This window comes from Salvia splendens, chromosome 1, assembly GCF_004379255.2.
Source record: "Salvia splendens isolate huo1 chromosome 1, SspV2, whole genome shotgun sequence".
Lineage (NCBI taxonomy): Eukaryota > Viridiplantae > Streptophyta > Magnoliopsida > Lamiales > Lamiaceae > Salvia > Salvia splendens.
In genome coordinates, this window is record NC_056032.1 from 36800382 (window position 1) to 36822336 (window position 21955).

Genomic DNA, 21955 nt, shown 5'->3' on the forward strand with positions numbered 1-21955 from the left:
ATGGTATTGTATTGCCAAAGAAGGATTGTCCTTCTAATGACAAAGAAAGAGACAACATGAAATGGATCTCGTATGCTTCGGCTATAGGATCTATTATGTATGCCATGATTTCTACTAGGCTAGATGTGGCATATGCGCTTAGCATGACAGGCAGATTTCAACAAAATCCCGGTGAGGAACATTGGAAAATTGTTAAGACTATTCTTAAGTACCTTATGAGGACTAAAGAATATTTCTTAGTCTATGGTGGACAACCAGAGTTATCAGTTACTGGGTACACTGATACTAGTTTCCAAACAGACCATGACGACTATAAGTCTCAGTCTAGATATGTTTTTGTCCTCAATGGTGGAGCAGTGAGTTGGAATAGTTCCAAGCAAGGTACAACTGCCGATTCAACCACCGAAGCCGAGTATATTGCTGCATCTGAAGCTGCCAAAGAAGTTGTTGCTTTGTTAGAGTTCGTTAAAGAACCGGGTGTCATTCCGAGTGCCAATAGTGCAATACCTTTGTATTGTGACAACACTGGTGCTGTTGCGCAAGCAAAAGAACCCAGAGCTACGAACATGAACAAACATGTTCCCAGAAGATAGCATTTGATCAGAGAAATAATTAAAAGAGGGGACATAAAATTAGAAAGAGTACCCACTGATGATAATTTGGATGATCCTTTCACCAAACCGTTATGTATAGCAAAACACAACAAGCACTTTGAGAGCTTAGTGTTAAGCATGTTGGTAGATGGCTTTGAATCAGTGGGAGTTACAGTTTTATATGTCTTAGAAACATTTTATGTTGAGACAATATTACTTGATCAAATTATATGAAAGTTTTATTTCCTATGGGTTTTGTGCACTTATTTGAATAATTGTTTAAAATGTTTGTATTTATTCTAAATATTTGTTCCCTTGAATTATGACTGTCGTTAATGGTGTGAGACATTAATGATATAGTATAATTCTAAAATAGCCCTAACCAATGATCATCAAGAATGGGATATTGATGATATGTTATAGGTTAGCATGGGGTTTGCATCATATTCTTCGAGAATGTAGTTGTTCTCACAACTATGAGATATCAGATACTCGTGATGGACACATGGTATACTTTGGAGAGTATTGGTATACCCTACTATTAAACTGTTTTGTTTTGTTTTTTTTTTGACCAAAAACATGAATTATGAATATAGCTAATACAGTCATCATAAGTGAAACAAAATCCATCAAAATCACATAACATAACTTGGTTTCTCTCATCGAAACAGATCCAAAAATTAACAACCGTTTTAAAAAAGACGACGAACCTCCTAATCGATAGTCTGCATGATGTCCTCGGCGGTGAACTTGGTGCCCTTGTCCTTGTCTGCGACGGCGCGCCCCTTCTCCTTGCGGTCGAGCAGCGATTTCCGGTCCTTATCGAGGCGAAGTTTGGTAATCACGACCTTGGAGGGGTGGATCCCGACGTTCACCGTGGATCCGTTAACCTTCTCCCTTGTGATGCGCTTGATATGGATCACCCACTTCTTACAGTACACCTGGACGACCTTTCCCTCTCGCCCCTTGTAGGTGCCGCGCACCACCTGGACCTCGTCGTCCTTGCGCACCGACATCGAACGGACGCTGTACTTGGTGCGGAGGTCGCCGAAGAGCGGCGCGCTCATGATGACGCGGCGGAGGCTGGACGGCGCCGTGAAATGAGTCTTGCGGCTCTTGCGCCGGGAGGACGACACTCTGGGGTTGTACTTCATCTTACCTTACCTTTTCTGTCGCCGCCGCCGCTGGTGAAGGTGAATTTGGGGGTGGGGAGTGGAGCTATTAAACTGTTTTGTTAAGTGTCTATAGTTTATTAGTACATGAAGTATGTAATAGTCCGTGGATCTGAGGTCATTACACATTTTGTTTGTTGAGTGGTGTGCTTTGATCCTGTCCAACGCTTTGCCTCCCAAAGGAGGATTGAGACACGGACTTGTGTTGGGTATATCATAAGATAAATGGAAATGGTAGTTGAGCCAAGATTGAGATTCATTCCTCGATTAGAATTTCGAGCGAACACTCAAATTCTCTATATTACTTGACCACTAAGTCATTGGCCAATGCAAAGATATATTCAATTAAAGTAATTGAATATGATCGAATGGGTCATTTCATAAAGATGAGATAAAGTGATTGAGCTATTTGGATGACACATGACAAATCTTAGGCTCAATCGGGTGGTTCGTTAATGAAATGATATTACTATAAACTTTGTGTAAAGGCTTGTTTACCGAATTCACGTAAACGTCTTTCATATATCGAGCTACGCTGCCAACGCAGTCTAGGAGTTTTGTGCAGACTTCGATTAGATCGTCATCGATAATGAGGGTCTAAAGGGTCACACTATATGTGTATTTTGATCCGCTCAAGGGTACAAAGTTGGAACTGTGTATTATATCTAATGCTAGTCCAAATGGGAGATTGAAAGGACTAGTTTTAACACCCGTGCTATGCACGGGACATAAATGTTTCAAATTATAAATACAAAATAAATGAATATATAAAACCATAAACCATGTATGGCTATATCTTTCACCCAACTATTACATTAGTACGCACAAAAATAAAATGCATATACAAAAGGCACAAATACACACAAAGTGACAAATGACAAAAAACACTACACAACCATCTAAATTTAATAGACGTTTTGTTTTATGAGATATATATAACAAAGACACATTCAATAAAAACACGTGTAAGATGGGGAGAATCCTCTGCTGGGTTATACTATAACATAGCGGGGGTTGCTATGGTTAAACGTAACCACTATCATATGAAAAGCAGTAGGATGGTAGAATTTTAAACACGTAGTACTCTAATTATATTTCTCTCATTGTTTTTCCCTATTTCTTTCTTTAATTAAATATCCGGTGGGCCAATGCAACTTTTTTACATGGAATAGCCTTACTACCAATAAACTTGTAGAGCTTAATAGAAATAAAAAAAATGAAAACAAATTAGAGAAGGTATTGCTTCTTATTTCTTATTGAATGGTTGTAGAGTTTGATCTTTAAAAGAATTTAAAATAGCATAAAGTATCTAAATTGACCAAATGCACATAGTAATAGTTTTTTAAATTTAAACTGAAAATATTGAATAGCTTGGTTGATAGTATGAGATAGTAGTAGTTTTTTTCAAACTTTTTAAAAAAGTTTCCAATATTGCAATGATGAGAATCGTGAGCAACATTGAAATTTATATTTCATACTAATCCAACTGAATAACTCAAAATATTGAAATTTAAAAACAATAATCAAACTTTCTGTCTAATATATGCTAACTTAAAACTTTTTTACAAATTTAAAACATTAGTGAAACATTTTGTATGTATGGTGTAATTACCCCTCAATGTAGACTAAAACCTTTAATCATTCATGGACTCGTTACTCTTGAAATTGCAACACACAATTGTCAATGACTAAAAAAATGTCTTTTAAGAAATATGCCAACATGAGCAAACAAATACAAAAATAAATTTTTTTCACAATTAATATATTCGTTTTTGCCAAATTTAAATTCAATACAAGAAAATATACCTAAACATGAAAAAATAAACTAAGAAAAATTAAAAAATACTTGAAAATTTTATCGTCCCCCTTGAGTTGAAGTAACACCAAATTTACGATCTAATATAAAGAAAATTACGTATAGTATGCGTTCGTATTAATAAAAATGTTAAGTGTGATGCAATATTGTTCTTGGTTCGATATTGATATTAATTTAGTTTTGCATTTTTATCATTATTATTTGGTATTTTATTAATTATTATTTGGTTTAACTAAATTTTATTTCAATATGTGATAATATGGTTACATATTCCAATATTTTAAAAAATCTAAAAGGAGAAATATGAGTAATCAAAGTTAACTCAATTCTAACTATATACTATGAATTTAATTACTTAGTAAAAAAGAGACTTCAACATTTTATTTTCCCTCTTGAGTAGAAGTAACATCAAGTATACGATCTAACATCACGAAACTAACACATAGCATTGTTCGTATTAATAAAAATGTTCTTGTGATGCAATATTGTTCTTTGTTTAATAATAACATTAATTTAACTTCACTTTTTATAATTATTTTGGTTTAGCCAAATTTATATTTAATATATACATATTTCATGATTTTGAAAAGTCTAAAAGATAGAAATATAAGTAAATCAAAGTCAACTCAATTCTAACTATATATATATATATATATATATATAGACTTAATTATTTATTAAAATAGCTTAAATAGTAAATATAATAAAAATTTATAGTATATAAATATAATCTATAAACAATTGCAATATACCAAAGTGTAATAAAAATATTCAATAAATTAAATGTCAAAATTATAAATCAAACAATTACTATAGTATTATTTAATCTAATAAATCAAAGTCTAACTCAATTGTAAGTATTCTTACAATATCTCCAAACACTTAAAGCACGTGAAATCGAATAGTCCTTGATTTTACTTTAATCAATTATACCAAACTCAAACTTTAAAAAAATCTCTCTATTATACCTTTTTCTACTCAAAATTTGAAATTATATTGCTTGAAAATATATCCTACACTAAAAGCTCAAATTAGAGTCCAATTAGTATACAATAGCAATATTTTATGAAACCCTAACTAAATGATGCGCCACTCTCACTCTCTCTCACCGTCTTTCCCCATTAACGCCTCTGTCGTGGCTGCGCCTCCGGAAGCGTCCTGCCGCCTCCTCTCTTGACCGCCCCGCCGCTCCGGTGAACCATCCGGCACAGCCGCCGACGTCACCACTCCTGCATAGCAGCGTCGCCGCAGCTTCATCTTCAGCTGCACTCACCGCCTCACCCATTGGCTGCTGCCTCCGTTTGCCGACGCCGCCGCCTTCTTCGCCTGACGCCGCTGCATCTCCCTTCAGACGCGGAGAAGGTGGAGAAGGTTGATCTTCTGCACTTGAAGAACTTCTCTCGAAATGAAAATGAGAGAAAATTGACTTGGGAGAGAAAATTTTGTTAATGGAATTTTGAAAGATCTTGCTCCATATTTATAGAAAAATATGGCTTCATTTAGGAATTTTGGTGTGAAAGATCTTTTTCATAAATCCAGATTGATAGCTTTTTTTTTATGTCTTGTAAATTACAAATCTTTTTGGAATATGTACCACCTCCTTGTTTCCCACTGATCAATGTACCACCTGTCTTGTAAATTACAAATTATTTGGAATATGTATCATGCTTCACTTAAATCTAAATTTTACCGAACCAACTCCCATTTTCCCACCCAAAAGGGTATTACAGTAATTTTAATCAACTATACAGTTCTCAAAATGACCAAAAGGGCAAACAAAATAGCTTCACAATTTCCCGCCAAAAAGGCAAAAAAGTCTTTTCATTAAACTGACACTTTAGATTATGATAGATATGGCTAGATTAGATTAATATTGATTAAATAATTATAGTTGTGCTACAATTATAATAGTCCATAAGCCCAACAATCATGGAACCCTAGTGACTCACCATCTATATAATGGTTATTTATTCTCCATTGTGGGAGAGGAGAAATAGCGTAACATTAGAGAGAAAATACGCAAAGCTTTATAGAGAGAATTCCTAACTTTATTCTACGGAGTGATTGTACCGAGGGATTGTTCCCGCATCGGATCAGAATACACGTGGACCTCGATAGTAGTGGATTCAACTTGCATGACACAATCGTAGAAGAAAATAACACAACAAGTAAGATTTAGTTCCGTTGTCTATTACGTGCTCAACTTACAATATACTTATGAATCTAAATCTATTATTCTTGTCTGCAATTTCCGTTGTGCTTATTAGATGAATACAAGAATTCCTAACAAAGCAGACAATAGTCTACTAAGTACAGTAACTCGGAAACCCTAGATCCATCAATCGCATTCAAGGCAACACACAAGAGCCATAAACCAACATGGTCAAACTCACACTTGGACACAGTCTTCCCAAGCACCAGCAAGAACCCACGAACATAGTCTAACCACAAGACTAGAAACCAGTGGTTCCCGCAACAGCTACGCTCACTAATCCCTCACACATGCGGTTTATACTCACGCGCATGCGTGGATCTAGTAAGCACTTAGGAGGGGCATTTGCCCCGCCTTAAATTTTCCATTCCATATATATATTGCCTATTATAAATTTATTGCTTTTAATTTTTCACTAAATGCATCTCCTCAAATTCTTAAATTTTCTTCATAGATAAATTTGCCCCCTTCCCTACAAATTTCTGGCTTCGTCCCTGCTCACGCGAAAACGAGGGAAGAAGATAATCTCTTAAGCATACACACATAGAGAAAGAAGCATACACACATAGAGAAAGAGTTGAGAAGACAAGGGTCAGAAATCCTAATTTCAGAGAGTGGACGAAAGTTGAACCGTCGTGAGAAATGAGAGAGTGATGAGAAATGAACACTACCAAAAACGCTAAATAGTGAGGGGCAACCTATTCCTTAGTAACTAGTGACGGATAAGTGAAGGAAAAATGAACATACCAACGCAACCGCCCTATGTTTTCCGCCAGTTAATGAGTTAGTAATGTAGTGACGGATTTTTGTGATAAGCTTTTTAATTACAACTCTATCTGATATTAATCTGTCACTATCCTTGTTTAGTGAAAGTTGATGATTAGTGAAGGAATAATCTGTCACTAAATAAAGAGGTTTTTTTGTAGTGTAATGAATGGGAGTGTGACTTGTGAGAGCATCTCCAGTAACGGCGTCAAAATCGCGACGCCGATTTTTCGCCGACGCCGGTTCTGATGCCGAACCATTGGAACCGGCGTCGGCGAAATCAGCGTCAAAATCGGTGTGGCCATGCCGATTCGCACGATGACGCCGGTTCCGACGCCGATCCTCACGGCGCCATTGTGGGTCCCGGATCGGCGTCAAACCGGCGTCAGATTTTATTTTTTATTTTTTTTTCTTTTGAAAACACTATATATACGCGCTTTGAACGTCATTTTCATTCGCACCACTTGTTTTAACGAGTACTCTCTCTACCTTACTTTCTGTTCAAGATCAATAACGAGCAATGGAGAACAACTACGAAGGTACTCCAGTGACTCCCGGGGGATGGTCTCAGACTCCCCCGCCTCCCGGTGTAGGGTCTCAGACGGCCCCGACTCCCGGGGTAGGGTCCCATACTTCCCCAGCTCCTGGGGGAGGTGGTTGGCCTCCGATGACCGGGTACTACAACATGTACCCGTGGCAGCAGATGATGCCGGGGTGGGCACCCGGCATGCAGCCCCCTATGCAGAAGATGCCGGGGTGGGCACCCGGGATGCAGCCACCGGCGCAGCAGATGATTCCCCCGGCGCAGGGGACGCACGGGTGGACAACGCCTATCGGCCGACTTTTGATTTTTCCACCGGTTCTTCGCACACATCGACCCCAACGGATGCACAGTATACGGAGACCTTCTCCTTAGCGGACTTGGGTTTTGATATGAACGAGGTTCCAGAAACTCTCATTCAAAGCCAGGGAGTAGGGCGGGGTAAGAAGAAGGGCAAGGCCAAGAAGGTCGGCGAGTCGTCGCAGCCGGAGGAAGTGGACGGACGCGGAGAACGTTGCGGTTGCCAAGGCGTGGGTGAGTGTCTGCGACGATCCTCTCGTTTCGAACAACCAGAGGATCGTCAACTTGTGGCCAAGGTAGCCGCAGCCTACAGGGCATTTTGCCCTGAAGAGAGACCGTGCACCGGGGAGGAGGTCCGGAAGTGCTGGGACCGAATCAGGTCTGGCGTCTCTCAATTTTTGGGTTTGTACGCCAACGCCCTCCGCATGCAGACCAGTGGCCAAACAGAGGAAGACTGCAGGAGGATTGCGGAGAGAGCCTACCCCGATCCGCAGAAGAAGTACTATGAGTTCACCTACTGGAACTGCTACGTTGTGCTCAACGAGTAGGAGAAATTCCGGGCAGGCGTCGACGCTGGCTGGCCGAAGAGGCAGAAACTGAACTATACCGGAGATTATAGCGGCAGCAGCGGTGGTTCGACAGACCTCCCCGAGACGGCCCAGGAGGTCCCGACTCCTCGTTCGTTCGGTCGCCGACCTCGCCCGGTTGGCCAAAGGCGGGCGCAACAGGTTGCGAGGGGGGGCACCCCGAGTTTCCAGGGGGTCCATTCGACATCCCCCCTCGGCAGGTCTACCGAGGAGCTCAAATTCTTCGCGCGCCAACAAACGCGCGCTCAAATGGTGAAGACCTTAGCCGACTTCCAAGCGGCGGTGGACCCCGAGGTGAAGGATTTTCTTCGTGTATTGCTCCAGAGCCAGCGTGAAGAATTGGAGGCGATGAGGAGGGACACCGGCGGGAATAGCCGCGGCGTAGGTGGCGACGGAGGCGGCGGCGACGACGGTGAAGAAGCGCTGGGCGACGACGGAGACGAGGACGGCGGCGAGGAGTGATTTTGTTTTACTTTTTTAAATTAATGCACTTTTTAATTTTTGTACTTTTTTTTAAATTATTGTACTTTTTTTTTAAAATTAATGTACTTTTTAAGTTTTAATATTATTATTCGAATTTTCCGTATTTGTCTCGTAAATTAAATTCCGTATGTTGATACGAGTGTAAATTAAATTATATAATTGTTATTAGTGATGTGGATAGGTAGTGTGAAGGCTATGTGAGGGCTATTTAATGTCCAGTTGATGTGGCAAGCTGATGTGGCAGGAGAATTGTAGTGCTGATGATGTGGCAGTGTGAAGGCTATGTGAGGGCTATTTGACGTCCAGTGTTACTGGAGATGCTCTGAGAGAAGTCACCGAGATTAAAACACACACTTGACACGTGGACCAAAAGCTCAAGATTGGGCTGCCTAATAATGCGAAGGGGATATTGGGTGTTATAGTACTAATATGGAATTATGGATTGAGCTCCAAACTAGGGGCCATATTCTTCACATTTGAATTGGACATTTGTGAAATTGGAGCTTCAATTTCAATTCTTTCTATTTTATAATTTAAATTCAAAATAGTACTATAACTTTTGTTTAACTTTAATTAATTTCGTAATTTTAGTGATTTAAACAAATTAAGAGTTTATTCATTCATTGGCATGATGCGTCACATTCATTTAAATATAGTAAGACTCCACCTTTCAACTTTAGCCTTCCATTCATATTTTTCTTAAATTATTATTTAAATCATAACTTTTAATAATTTCAATCAATTTTATAAGTACTTTTGAAAATAGCAAATGAAAACTTTAATTTTATGACTTTTTCAATTATTCCACATGATTAAAATTTGAATTAAATTTAATGAGATTTTTATACTACCTTTTATTATTATATTTTCCTAACATACAGAATAATAATCATTTAAAAATGAATCATAATAGTGAATCCATCTGTAGAGATACTATCCTATTTATTTATTGCGTAGTTAAATTTTACACTTTTTTAAGAAGGACAAATAATTAATAAAATCATAAAATTTGATAAAATCTTATCTATTTCATAACTTAAAAAAAATGGCTATCATATCGTTACTTTGATATTTTTTTCAATTATTCCATAGCATGGGAAAGTAGCATTTTATCCGATACTGCACATTTTCCACTCTATCAGAAAAAAGGAGGATTTTCCACAGCTTGCAATTTTCTCGCAACAATTTAGCACGAAACAAAATCAAAAGTGAGAGCCGAATTCACGGGTTTCAATCTATCAGCTGCATGAAGAAGAAGAAGAAGAAGAAGAAGAAGAAGTGGAATTAGGTGTAGGCATCAAGGGTAATTTTATGGTTATCGGCGTGGTTACCACTGCTCAGTCCGCCGCTTTGGTTTTCCGTCGCCGTCTGCAAACTATTGCTACGCCGTTTTCTCCTTTTATTAGGTTACGCCCTCCACGACGGCCGAATACCTGTCTCATCCCTAGTAGGTACCATCCGCTTCGCTGCTATTGGAAAAACGTACTTTTTTTTGCCGCTATAAGTAGTTAATTGAAGCTATGTTGTTAGATTTTTTTTAATTCACTTCCTGTTTTACCTGAAGTTGTGAGACTCAGGTGTAAAAATTACTCCAGTATGATGTAGTACTACTAGTTTATTGTTATTCATCTATTATTTTCTTGCAGGCTTGACTCTTTTAGTTTAAGGTGTTCATTCACTGATACTGATGTCTGTGATTCTGTTGCTAATGTTGAAGTCCATGAGGATCGTACCACATCTCCTTGTTCAGTTCCAGTTGTTCATCTGAAATCTGATTGCCTGGACGCAGAAGGACTTCATTTACTTGGTGGCAATTTTGTGGATACGGTATTGACAGCATTGCCTGTAAGTTTTGTATCATCTCACATATCCCTATTTGCGAGATTCCTCCGTTTTTTGAAACAGTGAATTCTGCACTCTTACGTTGGCTGTGCTTCTCCTTGGGGTTTATGTAGGTCTTGTCCGAAGAGGAGCAGAACACCATTGCTTCAACTCCTGCTCCAGCTGGACTCTATGGTTAGTTTTCTCCTGTGGGAAATTAGAGCAACGCATGCTTGATGTGATGGTGACGTATTTATTAAGTTTAACATGTAGTATTTCCAAGTACACATATTTTCCTATGGAAAGCTTTTATGATAAAAAAATATAATACTACATTATTCTCTGCTCTATAAGATATTTGATTAAACTGTTACAACTATAGAGGGACTGGAAACTTCCCAAGTGACTAGGTTTTTAAGTGCTGCCTTATCATTGAAATATTGCTGTGCATGAAATCACTGTTTACCAAAGGCATTTTAAGAAAGGTGAAACTATTTGATGAACAGAGATATTTCTCATTGATCCATGATTCCATGTCATATATTGCTACAATTCTTGAAAGTCTGGAACTAATTTCTCACCATGTTCCTGTTGATGAAAGCAAATTTTATATCCAGCATATTATGTTATTTATTTGTATGATTGAATCTTCTAATGAAATTGAATGTGTAACTAGCTTTATACGCTAGCTGCTTGGTCGGGAATTTGGTTGAACAGCTGTGGAATTTTGCTTGGCCTGCTTCTATTGCATTGATTCATCCAAGTCTTCTTCCAGTGGCTGTCATGGGCTTTTTTGCGAAGGTATCCGTTCCTACAATCACTAGGCCATCAAATTTAGGATCCATGGAATTACCTATTGTACTGCAAGAATTGATGTTCTATGATAAGACAATTGAAATGAGTTCTACTCATAGAGAATCATGATGATGTTAGAACCTGGGTCTTGGATCTATCTAGAAATTCTCTTGCAACTCCTTTGCAACATCTATCTTTCCTATGAATTCCCTTACTGCATTTCCCTTCATTTAAAGGTATCGCTTATGCCCTGCCTAGAAAAGTTCAGGTCTTTTCACATTTAATGTGTTACAAAGACGCTTGTCATACATTCGCTTTTCCCAATGGTGTTATGTAATTAGCCAGTAGACCTAAAACTTATCATTTGTGCAGCTCTCTCACACTTAGATTATGACATAAGAGTGTTGAATGCACTGGGTGCAAAGTAGATTCCTCCACATCATCTACTGTTTTGTTACCATCTAATTTTTTCAGGTTCACATGAAAAATGGGTAAAGCACTGTGCGGGGTTATCATTCTGGTCCCCTCCCTTTATAATTTTAACTCACCCTTTTCGTAGTAAAATTCCATGTTTCGTTGTATTACAAAAATGAAAGAAAAGAAAAAGAAAAAGAAAGGAAAACTATTGAACCTTCTGTACCTTAACAGCTTGCTGTAATAGTTGGAGGGCCTTTGGTAGGGAAGCTGATGGACTACTTTCCAAGAGTGCCTGCATATAATTGTTTGACTGTTATCCAGGTAATTTTACTGGGACTACAAGAATGTTCAATTTCAACATTTAGCCAAAAGTTATATTCTCATACTTATTCACTCCAGGTTGCTTCTCAATTGTTATCCGTTGGAATGATAATTAATGCAAATAGTATACACCCCAATTCTGTGTCTCCTGTACTTCTCCAACCTTGGTTTGTTATGCTTGTATTAGCTCTAGCCATAGAGAGGCTGTCCGGACTAGCTCTAGGGGTTGCTATGGAGCGTGATTGGGTTGTTTTGGTATTTCCTTTTTCTTCTTTACTAGTAAATTGGAACCTCCTTTAAGTATTTTCTCTTATTTATACTGTTCATATGATATTTCAGTTAGCAGGAACAAATAGACCGGTTGCTCTCTCTCAAGCAAATGCAATGCTTAGTAGAATTGATCTACTCTGTGAGGTGATCATCAATGTCTTCAAGTCTGTTTCTGTAACTCTTTAGTGAATTTATAGTTTATTAGCTCTGGTGCTTATAGCTTTCATATTCTTGTAATCATAGATTGCAGGGGCATCATTATTTGGCATATTGTTATCTAAGTATGAACCTGTGATGTGCTTAAAACTAACAGCTAGCTTGATGATGTGTTCACTGCCCATTTTGGTAATATGCGGCCTTTCTATTTCAAAAGTGTCCATTATGTCTAAACGTTTATCAATTTCAGCTGGCCTTGCTCTGTGGCAGATTTTGCTCACATGGCTAACGAACAAGCTTTCTGCTGGTGTTCTGGCCCATGCCAAATGTCCACAAACTGGTTCTGGATGTTCACCTACAGGATATTCCCATGAGACTGAAAATATATGTAATCTCAGTGATTTTCAATCTTAATTTCTCAGTTTTGTTCTGTTGTGTTCTCTGATTTAGCTGTCCTCTTCTGCACAGAGACATCAGGTATACATGCTATAAAGCATGGATGGTTTGAATACATTCAGCAGCCTGTTCTGCCGGCAAGCCTGGCCTATGTTTTACTCTTCTTCAACGTTGCTCTTGCTCCTGGCAGTCTAATGACTGCTTTCTTAACACATCATGGTATTGTCCACTCTTTGAATTTTGCAAACAGCTCGATGAGTAGCATCTGCTGGCCTTGATTTAGAAGAAACTGATTAATGCATGGCCATGTCAGTATAGTATAATTATTTTTTTTTTCTTTAATTTTTATTCCTTGGATAGTTATTTGACTGAAAAAATCTGCTTTTATCAACTTTCATATGCCCCATTTTGAATCTCATTTAATCCATTGATTGATTTCTTTTCTTCCACCAACTAATGTGTCTAGTCTGCTGCTTGTTTGGTTATCTGGCTTGCTGTTGATGTGAGCATTTAGTTTGCAAAAAGGCTAGACACTTGTCACACTTCTAAATTCCTTTTGTAAAAAGGCAAAACACAACCTGCTGGAGAAGCATGGGAAGGTATAATGCCAGTATGAAAGAAATGGGAATTAAAGTGCTAAACTTGTTTATCTCAGGAAAATGAATAACTTAAGTAGGAAAGAACTTGCAAGTTATTCTGTTGGTACATTGGTTTACAATTTGAAGTTCATGAGGGGAGATACTAATTTTAGGAAAAGTAGATTAGCTTAGTTTCTTTGAGGAGACCATTTGTTTGTATTTGGAGTTGGTGATCCACTGCTTCCACTAGCAGATACAAGAGACTCTTAGCGAACATAAAATACTACTCCCTCCGTCCCAAGATATTAGACTCGTATACCACTTTGGGGTGTCCCAACATACTTGAGCCATTTCTATTTATGGATAAAAATCTACTTTATTACCAACTCCACTTACACCACTAAACAACACCTCCTAAATTCTTGTGCCAAAAGAAATGAGTCTAATATCTTGGGATGGAGGGAGTATTTCTATTTGGTTTTATTGGAGGTATATACCTATTTTTGTGAAAAAAAAGTAAAAGAAATGAACCTGATGTCCTATACCTAATTACCTATACTATTCCACTAAATGTGGAGGAACCTACAATCTATATGCCTTTGTTTCACGATTCTCCATGGAACACTAACTACATGTAAGGATGTAACTTTTATGTTTGGATGGGTGATTAGCTCATCTGTTACAAAATTGGAGAATTGAGGTTAAGTAGGGACCTAAAAGATCCAATGTTATTCTTTGGTAGACAATGATTGCCTTTTTTCTTTGTTGAGCCTGAGCGCTTGAAGTTTATGATGAAACATGAAACATGAAATGTTGATAGGGTTGGGCATTTAGAGGCTTTTGACGTTGATATAAGTATATAGTTTTGCTTTTATGTTCTCATCTTGGTTATAGAACAATGACTAACGATTTTGTATTCTATTTCTATTCGATTAACAATGCATTTTCTGTCAGAGAAATGGATGCATGTTATGTCATAGAAAGCTGTACTGATGTTCTCAACATTGTTTCCAGGCTCATGCATTTTTAAATCACCCAACTTACATGCATGTCCTCTGATCTCTCCTATTCTTTGTACTGATCCTTGTCTCTCTGAAGGATGTGAAATTTAATGTTTGAGGATAATATTTTCCCCTTCATATTGGTTCTCTTTCTTTGTATTCATGTGGTTGTTATTGCTACAGGTCTAAATCCTTCAATTATTGGAGCCTTCAGTGGATTATGCGCTTTCATGGGTGTCACGGCAACTTTTGTGTCCGCAAAAATGGTCAACCAACTAGGCATTCTGAAGGTGTTGTTCTTAAAGTATTTATTTTGTTGAAAGATCTTCTTTTGTAGTTGCTAATCTTTGGTCCTTATGTTAATCTTTTACACCAGGCTGGAGCAGCTGGTCTTATCTTTCAGGCTTCACTTCTTACCATAGCAGTTGGTGTATATTGGAGTGGTTCTTTTTCTCACTAGATTCCACTCATGTTGTTTTTGTTTTTAGTTGTAAGTTTCTTCTCTGTTTTCATCTAAAACTTGAAAATAATAAGCACGTGAAATGGATGCATTTGAAGTTGCATTCACCTAATCACAGAGTGCCAGACAACTAAAATGCTGCATTACCAAAAAAGAACACACGGTCTTCTTAATAGATTTTGTTTCAAGATATTTATATAAACACAATAGATTTAATGTTTGACATATTAATTATCATGTGTGTAGGCGACCCATATGCAATATGGGGGTGCATATTTGAACAGGATTGTGTTGTTCTTAGATACTTGTAAAATATGTACTCCTTATAGATACTTGTAAAATAAAACATGGGTATATATTTGTCGTGCTTTGCTTGTCTTAATCTTGTAGGATGTGTGATGCGCCTTGACATTCTCTAATCTTTCAAATATATTTGACCTGTCTCTGTTACATGTTCAAATTTATTTATTTATTCTTTATGACAAGAAAAAGCTTGAGATTTTATCAATATCTTGTGTATACATATAATAAAGTTCTTTTGCAACTTGAAACTATATCAGAGCTTCATTTGGACCTCGCTGTTAAAGTACTCATATGCTAGAACAATTTGTATTGGCAGGTCTTGTCTAGACTGGGACACATGTCATATGATGTTATAGGGGCACAGATTTTACAAACTGGGATCCCTGCCTCTAAAGCTAATCTTATTGGAACAACTGAGATTTCATTTGCTAGTTTGGCAGAGTCGATAATGCTAGGGGTTGCCATAATTGCAAATGATGTTTCACAATTTGGATTTCTGGTGATGCTGTCGCTTCTGTCAGTAGTTGGAGCAGCTTTTTTATACTCTAGATGGTTGAAGAAACCAACTGACATTCAACGAGATCTTTTTCTTTTGAGCTGCTGCAGTCTTCATAAAGTAAGTGGATAACTCTATGTTCCTAGTGTTTTATTTTGTTTGTATGCTGATAACTTCCCAAGAAGTACTATCCTGCTGAATGTCAACTTCAAATGATGATTGTCTAACAAAGGAATATGAGGAACAAATATGCATAAAATCTGGTTCACATGCCCCTGAGAGGTAATGAGTATTAGAATGGTATGGTAGTTTTCAAAGTAAAAAACAATGGAAAATTGTATCTTCTTGAGTAGAAAATCTCACAGTAGTATAGTTTGTTCAAATTCTAGAAAACAGAAACTGGAATGAGTTATTGGTTAAGAAAATAAAGTTAGAGTAAGAGAAGATTGCTTAGTTGATTACAAAGAGTTGAGCAAGAGCTAGGAGTTAATTCCCTGGTGCTGATGTTAGTTAGTCCCTCAAAATCTGCTACTAATTAGAAATATAAAAATCATGTTAATCAAATCTCCTAATTGTTAACCTAATCCAAGGATTTCCCTTGAGACTATTCATCCTGCATGCATAGACTTGCTGAACCTAGTGCCATGCCGGATCCAGTTGGCATGTTTTTGAAGCTGGATATTTCATGTTGTGGGCTGGATATTTCATGGAAAGATAAAGATTGTAATATATCTGTTTCTGGATTCAGGATACCTGTAAAATCATCCCAAATTTCTAACCGAGCATCCCTTATCATTTTGGACAGTGGCAGTTGATCTAGGAGGAATTGGAAGAACAAAGCAAGTAAATAATGATTAGGCAATCTCAAATTGCCCAATTTACTTGATGCTTGAAACCCCAATCAAATAATTTAGCATTGTGGCTGAAAAATTGACATTTCTTAGTCTAGAACTGGGTTACTAATGTATTTGCTGTGTAAATTGGTCTGCAGATTGCCTCTAGATTGTAAAATGATACTACATTTTTTCATTTTGTGTACCTCAGCTGCAGGGCTAATTTCAGCAACTGAAATGAAACTGAATTCAAGTATGAGGTGCCATTATCTCTAACTGGCTAGAAGCCTTAAGTATAACATCCTGTCACTCAGATACTAGCCGTGGCAGTAAGAAGAAGGCATTTCCCATGGTGTACGTACATGATAGCTCATTAGATGGCAATGATCATGTACACATATGATATCAGTCAGAATAGTCTCTTTCTATGGGCAGGCTATAAATACATACACATACTTTCTAATCAATTGTTCAAGAGATGTAATTTCCTTTCGCTAAGCATCTATTCTTCTGTATGTGGACACCATTATACGAGCGACCATCCTGAGAAGAGAAGAGCTATGGTGCATTAATTTAGAAGTTTAGCAATGGCCTGCAACTGAAGGAAAAAGATGGCATGCAAATATCAGCAATCATGAAAATACAGTCTACCAATATATGACATTCATTTATTTTGGTACGTTTTTAATAGTCGGCTTGCCTTGTGGCTGGTCCCTTTTATTGCTCTTGTCTTTTCATCTGTTTGGTACACTTTACCGAATAATTCACTGTTGATAAATGCGAGTGAGCAAGAAGATGGATACAAAATGATGGAAATGTATTGAATCCGAGTACTGAACATAGATGCATTTGATTATTGCTTCTTGAAATGGTACTGCAGCTTTGCTAAAGATAGCCGATGAAGTAAAACATAATCGAGTGGCTGAACAGGGCTTGCGGGAGGAACAATCGGAGAGATTCAGGCTTTGTTCACTGTGGACCACCAATTTGCTGTCAAACAATAACAGTAATGATCTTTTCTTTTCTCTCCCTTGTTGTATATGCATGTGCTGTAACATCTGCTTTGATGATCATTATCTGTGGGGATATGAAAGGTGCTAGTTTCATTAAAGTTTCTACGCGTACGTTTTGTGGATGGGGTCATTTTATGCAATTCTGTTAGAATCTTTATTAGGGTCAATCAAAAATAATTTGATCAGCACCGTACATTTGGAAAGATGAAAATATGAAATTTGTGAGTGCTGTTAGTTAGGACACAGCTCCTATAATGTTCAACGTGTATAATTGGTTATAGTGTGTTGCATAGTTATGGAGATGAAATGCGTTAGGTTGGAGAAGCTTTCTAGTTTTCATTATTAGTATTAAAAGTAGAATTTATGATTTTTTGTGGTTCAGTTGAATGCTCCAGGACGAAGTAACAGTGTCTATAACTTTATTTACATGTGTGATTTTGGACTATCATACTCCCTCCGTCCCACAATAATTGTCACTCTTATTGTGGGCACGAGTTTTAAGAAATGTAAAGAAAAGTTAGTTGGAAAAATAAAGAAAAGTTAGTTGGAAAAGTTAGTATAATGTGAGACCCACTTTTTTATATTAGTTTTATAATAAAATGTGAGTGAATTGAGTTAGTGGAATGTAGGACCTACTTATCATTTATGGTAAAAATAAAGCGACAATTATTGTGGGACGGACTGAAATGGAAAAGAGTGACAATTATTGTGGGGAGTATTATTTTTGCATTTCTAAGGTGATGTTCGGTTGCCATGACTAATATCATGAGACTATCCATCTAGGATTAAGTTGTAAGATTATTTTAGTTGGAGGGGAGAGGCTATGACTAGGGATGTCAATGAAACCCGAACCCGCGGGCCGGCCCGAATAACCCGATAAAAATACAGGGTTAGGGTTGTAATTTCACAGCCCGAATTTAAAATCGGGCCATTCGGGCTGACCCGTTCGGGTTGTCGGGTTATGCTGGCTGACCCGATCGGGTTACGGGTCGGCCCGTCGGGTTGAAGGCTTCTGCACCGTGAGCAGTTTTTGTAACGGTCATAACTTTCTCTACAAAGCTCCGATTGAGGTGTGCAATATATCCACGCGAAGCTCTTTCGAAGACGAAGAGAATGATATGTATTAGAGGTTTATCAGACTTCAAAATTGCGAGAAACATTGACTCAAACAAGGCTGCTGCACATCCACATATTTTGTGTACATTTTCTAATCCATTTTCTATCATTTCTCAACAAACATGTAAACATACCAAAATATAGAAATATAATCAAAATCATCCAAGACAACCCTTTAAAACCATGCAAAATCCAAATACGTCAACCGATTATAAAAGATCACGAAAAAAATCACTATGTGGTTCATGGATTCATAAATACTCGTATATAAAAGCTTTCTTTTAGTATATTTCCAATATAATAGTGCAAAGTGTTTTGACTCCGCTTCGTCATTTACTTATGCGTACTTTGATGATTATTAAAACAAAGATAAATTATTATTTGACTTATTTACAGCTGGAATAAATTAAATTTGACCAATCATAATTCAAGAAAATTTAGAGTTACTCCAATTAGCTAGCATCCTGATAATTCACTTTTTAACAATTCAAAATATTTTTGTTACATCTACGATGCACCTCTCACGTTATGAAAATTTTATTTAATTTTCTACGAATTGATTTATGTTTGAATTTTGAAACAAAGTGTTGATTTATATTTTAAATACATAAACATAAACATAAACATAAACATACTATTGATAGATATTTTGTAAATAATTATGTAATGAATAACTTATTTAAATTTAAATAACTTAATATTTTTTAAAAATATTAAAGAAAATAAAAAATACATATTTCATTGTTGAATGATTAATTAAAAATATGTATATAATTAAAGAAAATTTAAAATACGTATTATTTTTTTGAAAATATTAAAAGAATTAAAAATACGTATTGACCCGAATAACCCGGTGGGTTAGCCCGAAACCCGAAGGGTTAGGGTTAGGGTCGAACTTTTATAACCCGAAAAAATCATAACCCGAATAGCCCGTACCCGAATGGCCCGACAACCCGAACGGGTTGGCCCGAACCCGAACGGGTTGGCCCGATTGACATCCCTAGCTATGACTAATTATCATGAGACTATCCATCTAGGATTAAGTTGAAGGGTTCAATCTTATGAACCAAACATGATACATATTTAATCATGAGATTTAATCTTGTCAACCGAACACCCCCTAAAATATTGACATCTTATTACTTGTTTTGTCTAATGGCGTTTGAGTTGGAGGAAACCGGGACTGATTTTTAAAGCAATAAATTTAATATCAACAATTTTATTGTTTTTTATATTCTTTTCTCACTAGTAAGAGCAAGACCTCTTCTTATTATCTTGACAAAAATAATTCTTTGCGTTAAACTACTGTCCTTATAGAATGAGAGTGGCCTTATAAAATTGGATGTCTAATATAGCTTTTATGGAGTATATAAATTAAAAATAATGATATAAGAAATACTCGTATTATTCGTAGCAGTAACAGTTATATTTATTCTGAGTTTCACAATCACATGCATTATAAAATGACTGGAAATCTGACGTACTAGTTGGAGTCTTGGATGTGAATTATCTTTATCAATTGATTGTACTCTCATGTCATAAATCAAGTAGTACAACATTTGGTTACTTTTTTTATAGTTTAGTTTATATTTATATTTTTTAGAAATCGCAAATCATTAACGGTTTCAAACAATGCATAAAAAACGAAATGTAGCGATTTCGGTCGCATGCGGATGCAAATAAACATACTATTTGTAATTTACTTACTAAATAAAGTCATGACATATTTGTAAAGAGTTTTTGGTCGACACAAATTGGAACAACATAGATTGATTTTACTACATAAATTATGAAATTAAATGTTTCTTATCGTACTTTGTACTGTCTAAACAATAATAAATATAAATATATCCATCCCATGGAGCTGTACCATCACGTCCACAATTGGAAAGAGACTTCTGTGCTCAACTGTTTTTTTGTAATCCTATACTACTAGTAGTTGTATGAAATTAAAGGGGCTTCTGTGCTCAAAGGGGCTTCTGTCAGCCAGTGGGTTAAGGTCTTCCCTTTAACGGGTTACTGCGTACCCTGATTGAACCACCTCACATGATGTCGGGCCGGAGTGTGGGGGCCGCCAAGGCGACGGAATCGCCTTTTCTTGCTGCAATGATATTAAACATGCATATGATAATTTTCACGTACATACAAATTTGTATATATGAAATAAGTAATAATACATCCCTTGCTGGATCCGTCCCTAAGTACGAGGAGTACTCAACGGGGATGAACAGTAGCAACTCGATCGGTGTGGGAGCTTCAAGAGTGGCTCAGGAGACCACCACCACCACAGAGTCTTCGGCGCCTGAACAGCTCCTCCAGGGCGAGACCACCACCATACAGTCATCAACTCATTAATAATAAAATGAGTATTATTAAATAAAGAAATCAAGTCGCCGCATTATATCTAGGTAACATATGATATGAGACATCGAATAGTTGTCACGTCGAAATTGAAATCGAAATTGAAAATGACAATTTAAGCTGTTTGAGCAAACAATTTAATTTTGTCCCGAAATTTTTAAAAAAAAAAATCAATCTACGTTACTGGGAAAATGACAACCAAGATAGAATAAAAATTGAATTACGAAAATACAAAAACACAAATTTGCAAACATCATAGATATTTGTTGGATCTATCCTATTCTAGAATATTTGTTACAAATTCATCCACTCAATATATATCCCACCGCCTAGATGAAACATCCCTCTAATGAATGTCGAGCGTATTGCGGCCGAACTTTGTTTATGTAATAACTGATCCATTTTAGAAATATAATACTATAATAGTATCAAATCTAAGTACTGATTGACAGCGACACCAAAGTTTTTGCCAACAAATGAAGGTGTTTTGTCATGACATATTTTAGCTAGATTAGGAGTAGTGAGTAATTAGTGGAGAGGAATGCATATGCAATGCATCCTAATCACATCGTGTGATATATATAATCTAATATCATCATTATGGAACTGAATTATCAACTCCATAACTGATTTGATATTTCTTTAATTCTCAGACGTACGTTAATTATGCAAAAAAAACCTAATTAGTTGGAAAACGATTAGTGTTAGGTTTTATTTAATACAATTACGACAAAGTAATCTTAATTAATTTGAGATATCCATTCAAAATGCACTCTTGTATCCACATTAATTTTAAACAACCATTTTCAACTAACTAGATGAATTAAAATGATTGGACTAGTTCATATGGCAAAGTTTACCACAACCATGACTTGTTTGGCATGAGGACGGCCGGGGTCCAATCATGTTTCGTTGCAGTGTTTATTTGTCCACCTTACACTATTACTCTCTGTCCGGCAATAAGAGGGAGGAGGATCCCCTGCCGTGCAAAATGCTACAGCAGGGAATGCTGTGCAGATCAAAACCATCAATTGCTAAAATAAAAAATAATAATAATACAAGTATATAAAATCAATACAAGGTGTGGATCTGCAAAGCAGGATATCCCAATCCCAATAAGAGTTCTGTTTTTCCATTTTAGTCCATCTG

General features: G+C 36.9%; 2 protein-coding genes across 6 annotated transcripts; one reads left to right on the forward strand and one right to left on the reverse strand.

The window, feature by feature from the left end:
- Nucleotides 1–1212: 1212 nt before the first annotated feature.
- LOC121804818 (60S ribosomal protein L26-1-like) lies at nucleotides 1213–1747 on the reverse strand. Its single transcript, XM_042204504.1, has one exon. The coding sequence runs from the start codon at nucleotides 1745–1747 to the stop codon at nucleotides 1307–1309; it is 441 nt and encodes a 146-aa protein (XP_042060438.1). The 3' UTR covers nucleotides 1213–1306.
- A 7808-nt stretch (nucleotides 1748–9555) lies between these two features.
- On the forward strand, nucleotides 9556–17427 carry LOC121748941 (solute carrier family 40 member 3, chloroplastic-like). 5 transcript variants are annotated; one of them, XM_042143539.1, is made up of 15 exons: nucleotides 9556–9920; nucleotides 10116–10314; nucleotides 10425–10485; nucleotides 10967–11091; nucleotides 11734–11823; nucleotides 11902–12078; nucleotides 12163–12237; nucleotides 12337–12438; nucleotides 12520–12637; nucleotides 12718–12864; nucleotides 14408–14514; nucleotides 14601–14714; nucleotides 15304–15603; nucleotides 16528–16992; nucleotides 17197–17427. In XM_042143539.1, coding segments are annotated over exons 1-10 (1089 nt in total). In that variant the 5' UTR covers nucleotides 9556–9780; the 3' UTR covers nucleotides 12720–12864; nucleotides 14408–14514; nucleotides 14601–14714; nucleotides 15304–15603; nucleotides 16528–16992; nucleotides 17197–17427. The 5 variants fall into 5 exon arrangements, with proteins under 5 accessions (XP_041999473.1, XP_041999480.1, XP_041999465.1 ...); XM_042143546.1 differs by having other exon boundaries at nucleotides 17247–17427; XM_042143531.1 differs by having other exon boundaries at nucleotides 16528–17427.
- The last annotated feature ends 4528 nt before the right edge of the window (nucleotides 17428–21955 follow it).

Bases quoted from the DNA above. Each gene is read 5' to 3' on its own strand.
- LOC121748941 (XM_042143531.1), top strand. From the start codon at position 9,781: ATGGTTATCGGCGTGGTTACCACTGCTCAGTCCGCCGCTTTGGTTTTC. The intron at 10,486-10,966 runs GTTAGTTTTCTC...ATGTGTAACTAG, and splicing joins TGCTCCAGCTGGACTCTATG to CTTTATACGCTAGCTGCTTG. The intron at 11,824-11,901 runs GTAATTTTACTG...TATTCACTCCAG, and splicing joins ATTGTTTGACTGTTATCCAG to GTTGCTTCTCAATTGTTATC.
- LOC121804818 (XM_042204504.1), bottom strand. From the start codon at position 1,747: ATGAAGTACAACCCCAGAGTGTCGTCCTCCCGGCGCAAGAGCCGCAAG.